This window comes from Vigna unguiculata, chromosome 9, assembly GCF_004118075.2.
Source record: "Vigna unguiculata cultivar IT97K-499-35 chromosome 9, ASM411807v1, whole genome shotgun sequence".
NCBI classification, from domain to species: Eukaryota; Viridiplantae; Streptophyta; class Magnoliopsida; order Fabales; family Fabaceae; genus Vigna; species Vigna unguiculata.
The window spans coordinates 3,949,395-3,959,144 of record NC_040287.1 but is presented as its reverse complement, the minus strand read 5'-3'; the positions used below and the strand labels follow the sequence as shown (position 1 = coordinate 3,959,144).

Sequence of the window (9,750 nt, the reverse complement as noted above, 5' to 3'; positions counted from 1 at the left end):
AAACCATTCAAAATATCTTTAAGAGTTGAAAATGGATAAAATTAAAAAACATAAAATACGAAATAAATGTTTAATTTGGTTTTCAGTTTTTTTCTAATTGAATTTAATCAATGTTCTTAGTATACTTATTGATTTGTAATGACCTTATTTGGAAAGTAATTAATATTTTTAAAGTTTTTTTTCTAAATAGGATATAATCATTTTTAAACATTGTGGTTATGTTAAATTATTAGTTTATAATATTGATTATATCATTAACTGAATGCATATATTATATTAAAAGTGAAGATAGGTTAGGCCAATCAAGATTTTACTCTTAACATGTACGAATGGATCAACTAGAATAATTTAAACTTTAGGGTTGGGTATATATTGTTCGTAGACCGTGTTTTGAAAGTCTTTGTTGAACTCTTATAGAAACTTATCACTTATATTGAAACGTAGATCTGTGATCTGTTTAATTGGGCTCGGAAATATACTCTTAAGTTTGACTTGTTGAGTTACTCTACTTAAATAATTATTATATATTGAAACTTTTATATAACTCTTTATTCTTATTAACTTTTCGTTTTACTTTTTTATGGGAATTTTAAAAAAATTACACAAGTAACAGAGAATATTTTTATTTTTATTTATCTATAAAAAAACTACATTCAGTTTTTAGAAATTATTAAGTTTTACTAAATTGTAAACTTGAATAGAAAATTCTCAACAATCACTTAGAACCAAATGATTTCATAAAATTTTTATGTTATTTTTGAAGCAACTTCTCTGACTAATAATATTCTAGAACAAGGTAATAACATATTATAAAACAAAGTGTCTTAAATATATAAAATACGATGGTTATTTAAGATTTTTTTTAAAAATATAACATTTTATGATTATATATATATATATATATATATATATATATATTTTTTTTTTTTTTGTGAAATATAATTTATTTACGTGGTTGTGAAAAATATTTAATTTGTTAAGTGTTTTTTATTATTTGATGATTGTAATATACGAAGGACAAGAGATTCTAAAAATGTTCACTCTTACGACCATTTTTATGAAATCAATACATTAAAATTGTCACACTACATAAATATTTACATTTGGTTAAGGTTCATTATATCACTTTCATAAAAGTATGGTCTAAGACAGAATTTTATTGACTTTAATTATCTTTTTCTCTCAATATTAATCTGAATTAATTAATGTATTTTCTCTAAAAAAGAATTATCTTGCACTTTTGATATCAAAAGATGAGATATGAGTTCGGCTTACACATAAAATATTGATATCATTTTTAATTTAAAAGACATCATCTCTAATCCAAAAAATCTTAAGATAATAAATTTATGGATTTTCATTTTTTATTATGCTCAATTTTTTTATTTTCTTTTAACGTGGGACTTAAATCACATTTATATTTTTAACAGAAATAAAATTTTGCCATATATATAGAACATGACTATTGAGAAAAAGGAAAGGGGAGCAAAAGAAAAGAGATGAAAAAAGAGATAAAGTGAGAAAGAAAAGGAAGAATGATTCCCAATTTGGATCATCGGATGAATTTTTCAAGTAAATTTATTTTTATGTTACTTTCCTCCTTCCATTATTATTTACCTCTAGTTTGTTATTATCGTCAGGAATATAGGTAGGTTTTGTTAAACCAAGATCAGATGAATTGATTTTTAAAAGTTTTCTCAATTAAAATCTTTTTTCTCAATTAAGATATTCAAGTGAACAAATTTTAAAAAGACAAAACAATTAATGCATCAAATAATTCATGTTTGTATAAATTAAGTTACAAAAACAGTGTTATATTGAATATGTGAATCTATTAGCTTTAACATTAATTATTAAGTTTGATCCTATATATTTTTTCTTAACTATTCAACCTAGGTTAGCTTCATTTGAGTTCTCAGTATTTTGTGATTCATGTCAACAATGATGTTAAGTAATGAATTAAACATAACCTTGCCAAGAAACATGCAGTGTAATGGTAGCTGGTACCCGAATTTAATCACTTACAAATTGAATTATTTTATCCAACTATAACATTTTTTTTTATAAATTTCTCCGTTCATAGTTTTGTATTATCTTGTCCCATCCAAATCCTTGAAAAAAGACATGTGAATCAACAACATATATAATAATGTTTGTTTATATGAGATTTACTTAAAGAAAGTGCCAATTAATACTTATAATTCTCATAGAGTTTTTACATCCGTTAAGTAGAAAAACCAGTGTAGTATGAGCTTTCAAAAAATACAAATTAAAAAAAAAATACATATTACATCGGTTAGAGATAGATGTAATATGTATTTTTTTCACCCATCTTAATTGATTTATCTTTTAGAACTGTTCTAATATTTATTTAATTTACATCAGTGGAACAATTAATATAATACGTATCATTTCCATTCGTAATGTACAAATATTTAGTCAACTACAACATATAAATTTATAATTTACACATACGTTTCTTTTTACGTGAAACTTTTAATTATCTGTGTTCAGAAAATTTGAAGACGATATTAACTATCTATGTTCAGAAAATTTGATGGGTATCAGCGTAAGACTACCTTTTTCAATACAGAAAGACATGCATGAAATGATGGAAAAGATAGAGATAAAAAAATATATTATAGATGAAAAACATGAATACATTAATAAAAAATATTAACTACCTTATTATAGTCTTTTTTTAAATTAAATTACATTGTGACTTTGACGTTTTTTAACTATATAAATATATTTATTTTCTTAAAAATTCTTCAAAAAAAATCATTTATTTTTAAAGCATTACATTGTGACTTATTTTTACACTAACATGTGTTTTCTTAAATTCCGAAAACTTAATAGTTACACTCGTAATAAAGAAGATTATTATAACAGTAAAAGAGAGAAGTGAAAAGTATAATCTGAAAAAAAAAACTCAGGAAATATTATTGTAGTTTATTTATTTGTTATATTAATACACATCTTAGTCTTAATCTTAATATTTAACCTCGAATATATTAGAAGAAGTATAGGTTTTGTTCTACAAATATATAATATATTGCAATATCAGACACAATTACTGTTTCTTTGCAACAGAAGCACGAAAAAAACAAAACAAAAGAAAATTGAGCCACTTCACTGTATAACTTTTTAACTAAGCAGAATTAAATTTTTTAATGAATGATATAAATAGCTTTAAATGTTACAACAAACTAGTGGGGGAAAAAGTGAAGAAAAAGTAAGAAAATAGGAGCAATGATATGGTAGAAGGAAATGAGCAAATATAGGATGAGGCCACTTTGGGGAAAAGGACAAAGACTCAGCCTCCAATCCAAACACAAACCTCCTACACAACCTGCTCACAAACCACAACACACCAATGCCATCACCCTTCACCAACTTTACCACTACAACCACAACCAACACCTCCTCTTTCTCTCTCTCTCTCTCTCTCTCTCTGCGTTATTCTCCACGACACAAACAAAACCAAACACGTAACAGAAACACATTACATGCCACCATTCTTCTCCTCACAAACCGTAACACACAATGGCTTCTTCCAATTCCGCTTCTTCTCTCAACGTCGTCGGATACACACACACTACTTCTCCACCAAGCAACCACCTATCATCGCCATCACACATCACTCTCCTAGCCCTCACGCTCCTCCTCCTCGCCGTTACCGTTTCGCTAGCTCTTTATTTCCTTCTCCGTTACCGTAACCGTTTCCTCCATCGTATCTCTCCCTCATCCGCTTCATTATTCTCGTCCGGGAATCCGATATCGTCGGACACCGCTACGCCTTCTATCGTCGGCTCTCTACCGGCGTTCTCCTTCTCCTCCGTGACGCGACGCTCCGCCGCATCCGGCGGCGGCGAGGACTGCGCCGTGTGCTTGTCGAAGTTCGAGCAGCACGACCTTCTCCGCTTGCTACCTCTCTGCTGCCACGCGTTCCACGCTGAATGCATCGACACGTGGCTCCAATCGAACCTCACGTGTCCGCTCTGCCGATCCGCCGTCAGCGCGTCGGAGTCTGACCTCGCTAAGGTCTTCCACTCGTCGTCCGCCGGCGGCGGCGAGAGCTTTCGGCTTGAGATAGGGAACATCAGCAGCAGCGACCGCCGTGGAGCGGCGGCTGGCCAGGAAACGCGCGGGAGGTCCTATTCGGTTGGTGCGTTCGAGTATTTCATCGACGAGGAGGCTGCGGCTGAGGTTGAGGTTGAGGTTGCGTTCGGTTATGCCATCCAGAGAAGCGTTTCTAGCGAGAAACATGACGGCGCTGCGGTGGAGGCTGCGGCAGATTCTCTGCGGAGCTTGGCTGGTGAGGTAGCGCGTGGAGGAAGTTGCAATAGTAGTGGCTGGTTGAAGGATTACGTTGATCGTCTTTCGAATACGATGTCGTTTCGAAGTTCTGGAAGGTTCTTCACTGGGAGTAGCCGCCGAAGCGACGTCGTTCAGGGTGGAGATTACGATGCGGAAGCCAACCGTTTAGGGGATGAAATTGGTGAAATGTTTCGATGGCTCTCGGCGGTTTGAGATGTAAATCAACGGAATAGTTAGTCCAGATTCAGAATTTTATAAAAGTTTAATTTGATTCAGTGTTGCAGGATATATGCATTCATCTTCGTTGCATGAATAGCATTTCCCGGAGCACATGAAGGTATAAAATCACTGAAATTGCAATTGTTTTTCTCCTTTCTTCTTCTTCTTCTTCGTTGTTTCTATTGCTTTTACTTTACACTGCAAAACTACTGATTGAGAGATATTATGTATACTGCTTTATGTTGCAGCAGAAAACTAATTTCCGTTTTCTTTCATCCGAGTAAATTCTCTACTTCTAAAATTTTAAGGACTTGAATTATTATTTTTGTTTTTTAAATTTGTTGTTAATTTTTATACTAAAAAATATTATGTTTAATTTCTAATATAATAAAATAAATCAATATACCAAATATTTTAATATAACGTTGACTAATCAATTTAAATAACTTTGAAATCGGTTACTTTAAAAATTAATGAATAAATTCTTTTATCTATCAAGACAAATCATGAACATTTACTTTTAAAACTTATATAGCGTTATATTAGCTTCAACGTTTAGTAGAACCTATTTTATCACAATTAGCTTTGAAATGGGAAAAACTTACTGTATCATATTATATTAGCTTCAATGTTTTCCTTCGGAGAACCTTATATAAATTATCACAATTAGGTTGCAATTAATTTTTAAATAGAAAAAACTTAATACTCTTACTATCACATTTATAATTTAGAGTTCATGTATTTAATAAAATATGAGTTATACAAGTAAATTTTAAATTTTAATAGAAAAACAAACCAACTGTAACGATAATTAATAGATTATTAAAGATTTGTCTTTTTTTTTTTTAATTATAGGATATCTAATTATCATAACAGTGATTTTTTTTACTCTTTACTATGTGTATGCTACCAAACGCCAACTCTTTTTTCTCATTTCAGAAAATTGCATTTTCATCTCATGAAATTAATATATGTTAAACTTTAGTTTATTTTAGTGTAAAGGAATAGGTGAGCAACTATGAACAAACCTCTCGATAACATTTTTCTTTTCATTTCAAATTCTAAGGTGAAGGTGACTAATAAGCAATAGCTAATTTTGATAATCATGTCATTATCGTCATTAGCGTTTAATAATTTATCTTAAACACCAAAATACATATTTCTTAAAAAAAGAAAGTGTATTTATATTTCGTAATATTGATCAACATTTTTTTCTCTTTCAAAATAATTAAACATCCACATATGATTTGCTTCTATGTTTTAATATATGGTATAAGTGTGCGCTATCAATTTATATTTGATAATTAAATTTAATTTATCTTTAAGTTTTAGTTTATTTATTGATATGTGTAATATAGTGTATGTGTTTTATATAGATTGAATAGGTAGTAAACAAATTTATGGGCATCGAGTGGATGGGCTGAAAAATAGAATAATAAAAGCAACGAGAGTGAATGTGAGTTTAGAAATAATCGAGAGGGTGCCACTAGAAATCTTTAATTATTCTTTCAACAAAAAAAAAGGACACTCTGTCACTCTTTTTCCATTTTTTCCATTCTTCTAAGAGAAATTCTTCCAAAAATTGAGTAAAAGAAATTTAGAGTCCTCAATCTTAAAGCTTTTCTTAAACTCCTATCTCTTTGAACTAATACTACAAAATGGGGTTTAGCTGGGAAAGAAGGAGATTTGAAATTTTGAAGTTGAACCATGATAATTAATGGTTTAGGTTTTTACTTTTGAGTGGTCAACAAGTTCTTTCGGTATTTTTGGTTTCATTATCCTTTTTCGCCTTACATATCTTAGAGTCTAAAGTATGAAAAATTAGTTTATTTTCAGTCATAAAATAAGTTTAATAGATAATTGGTTTTTTTTTTTCGTTAGTAAATCATCACTACAAGTATAGAATTGGAATCTGATGTTGTAAACTTAACAAAGAATGAATAAATGATGTTCAGTAGGAACTTTTTTGTAATTTTATTCTAAGATTATAGCACATGTAAAATATAAGGGTGCAAGATTTTAAAAAACTTATTTTTATTTAATTAGATTAGTAGAAATAATAAATTCTACAAGTTTTTAAGTAAAAGTTTCTTATAAATTTCATAATAGATGCTTATGACTAAAACAACAACAAAAATTAGCATGTGGCTAAAGTTGTCAAACAGAACTGAAAAGTAATAAAAGAATAAAAGACCTTCTGATATGAAATTCAAAATCTTAAATATAAGATTAGCGATGCTCTTAAATTCTCTTAAGAAAATAATGTTATAACAATTATTTTTATAATAATAATAAATAATAATAGTAATAATTATTGTTGTTGTGGGGATAACAAATATAACAAATAATAAGCGGGAATTATGCAAAATAATGAAATGCACTAAATATATAGGAGAGAAAATAAGCATCAACATTTTTTAAAGCGGCAAAACCTTGATATAGAGGAAAATTTCAGGAGACCTAATTCACTAAAATAATTGATGTATATACTATAAGTTCTCTTGAAACTTCTAATTATAAAAAAAAAAAAATTTCATCTAACTAAGTGGATAATAATACAAGAAAATCCCAATGGGTACTTCACTAAGCAATAGAGAGAACCCCAATATATAAGATGTAAAATAAAACGTTTCCTCCAAACTAGCTTCTGTGCATTGGTTTTCACAAGATAATCTGGTTACTCTTTTCTTCTTCTTTTTCTTCACTCACCTGTGGCTTATTTTATTTTCTCACCGAAAACACCCATAAATTTTGTCTCTTTGTCTTCCATTCTTTTTTTTTTCTCTTAAAAACATGATGTAAAGAATGCATAATTTTAAATTGCATCATGGGACGAGAGCCCACAAAATACATTTTTTTGTTTGTTTTCCTAATTACATCAATGTAGGCTTATTAAATTGGTAACTCATTTTACTTGACAAATTTTCTCCCATTAATTGATCGATGTCATAGTCAACTAAATTAACTTTCTCCTTGCAGATAACAGTTTTTTTTCATGTAAGATCTTTATTATCATATATGACCCACTCTCGTTAGAATGTATTTTCTCTAATGCATTTGTACCCAATGATATTGGACTTCAATATGCTTTAAATGAGGAAGTTGAACATCATATAAGGATGAAGACTCATAACACATTGTCTTAAGGTTTTGGATTGGAAGTGGTGTCAATCTTTTTTGTGCGGGTTGTGCTCTTGTCTCATAAGTGTTGACTCTCCCTAATGATCCTCTCTCAAAAACACATAAGTGGTATGAGGATTGATGTTTAGTCTTGATGACCGACTTAGACGAGTCCTTATATCGAGAGTCTTTATAATGGAAGGTCAGACAAAGGTGTCTTGTTGAGATGAATGACAACACAAGAAGGGGTGGTCGTGGTTACTTGAAAGGGGAAGTGACAATAATACACGTAGGCAAATTGATTTCCAAATTGATTTCTAATTATTTTGGCTTTTGTTACAATGTCATTACCTTATTTTTAGCCTTGATATTGTCAATCTAGTTTTATTGCCTTGGATTTGTTTTTTATGTATATATACATTACCGTGAGTGGGTTCCTATCATGAATAATGTTTTCCTATATGCAAATGTAGAAGAGGAAATTTATATGGCTCTACCTCAAGGTTTGTCAACTTCAAAACCTAAGCAAGTATGTTTATTAAATAAATGTCTTTATGGGTTAAAGCAAGCTAGTTGGCAACGGTTCACTACTATTTCACATGCTCTGTAAGTTCTTGGTTATTCTCAAAGTCAAGCTTATCCTACCCTATATACCAAGAAGACAATAAAATCCTTCACAACTTTACTAATATATGTTGATGATGTATTGCTAGTAGGAGATGACATCTTTGAGATCAACAATGTTAAGAAATATCTTCATGTCCAGTTTCACATTAATGATCTTGGAGAAGCCAAGTTCTTCTTGGGTTTAGAAATTGCAAGATCCTCCAAAGGCACAATAGTTAACCAACACAAATATGCCCCAAAACTATTATCATATGCTAGTCTCCTTTGTTGTAAGGCAGTCACGACACCTATGGATCACTAAAGCAAGCTAGGAGTTACTACTGGCAATCCACTTTCTGATATCAGCTCCTATAGAAGGTTGATAGGAAGACTCATTTATCTTACCACTATAAGGCCAAATATAGTTTTTACGGTAAATCACCTTAGTTAGTTCTTATATGTTCCCATAGACCAACATCAAATAACTTCACTAACACAAAAAAGGCCTTCAACGTCACCTGTTTAACGTCTGCTCAAAAGAAGACCCACGTAAAAAATGACCGGTGGCAGTTTTGTAAATAACTGGACAAATTTAACGTCTGCCCATCAGCGCCCCGACGTCAAGTAACGTCGGCCCACCAGCGCCCCGACGTTATCTTAAAAAGGACGTCGGCCCCTCATCTCCCCGACGTCAAGTGACTTCGGCCCCTCATCTCCCCGACGTTAAGTTACGTCGGCCCCTGCTCCCCCGACGTCAAATTACGTCGGCCTGGCACAGCACAGACGTTGATTTTTTCCTAAAACCAGCGCGAACCCCTCTCCTCCCCTCTGTTACGTTGCGCGTTGTTCTCCTCCGTGCCGGCGACAACGAGAGCCACCATTGCAGGTCAGTTTCTTCGTTTTTCACCACTGAAAATTGTTGGGTTTTGATTTGTGGATTGATTTAGGAGTTTTGAACCGAATATTTTTCGTTTTCGTCCCCATTTTGCAGTGTTATTCTTCGTCTCCGTGGTGTGTGAAACGGAATATTGGCCTCGCACATTCTCCCCTCCGTGCCGGCGACGACGCCATTGCAGGTACAGTTTTTCATTTTCCACCACTGAAAGTTGTTGGATTTTGCTTTGTGGATTGGTTTTGAGTTTTGAGCTCAATATTTATCATTTTCGTTCCCATTTGGTAGTGTTTTTCTTTCCCATATTTGGCCAGCCATTAAAACGTTCGGCCCCTAAGACCACTCTCCTCCAACTTCGATTTTGGTTTTGCAACGAGAGGTTAGCTTTACTTATCCTTCTTTTTGGATTTTGTAAGTGTGTTCATATTGTATGTTTAAAATTGATTTTTTTTTTACCGTTGTAGTTTAACATTTTGAATATTTTTTAGTTAGTTTTTTGGGTCTACTTTTTTATTTTGAATTTTTGTATTAATATTTACATAATTTTGAAAGAAATTTATGTTTATTGTTAGATTTCTTTTATTTAAAATATT

General features: G+C 31.4%; 1 protein-coding gene across 1 annotated transcript; it reads left to right on the top strand.

Annotated features, from left to right (window-relative positions):
- The first annotated feature begins 3,310 nt into the window (after positions 1–3,310).
- Positions 3,311–4,690, top strand: LOC114164229 (E3 ubiquitin-protein ligase ATL4-like). The gene has a single exon (XM_028048818.1). The coding sequence runs from the start codon at positions 3,547–3,549 to the stop codon at positions 4,531–4,533; it is 987 nt and encodes a 328-aa protein (XP_027904619.1). The 5' UTR covers positions 3,311–3,546; the 3' UTR covers positions 4,534–4,690.
- The last annotated feature ends 5,060 nt before the right edge of the window (positions 4,691–9,750 follow it).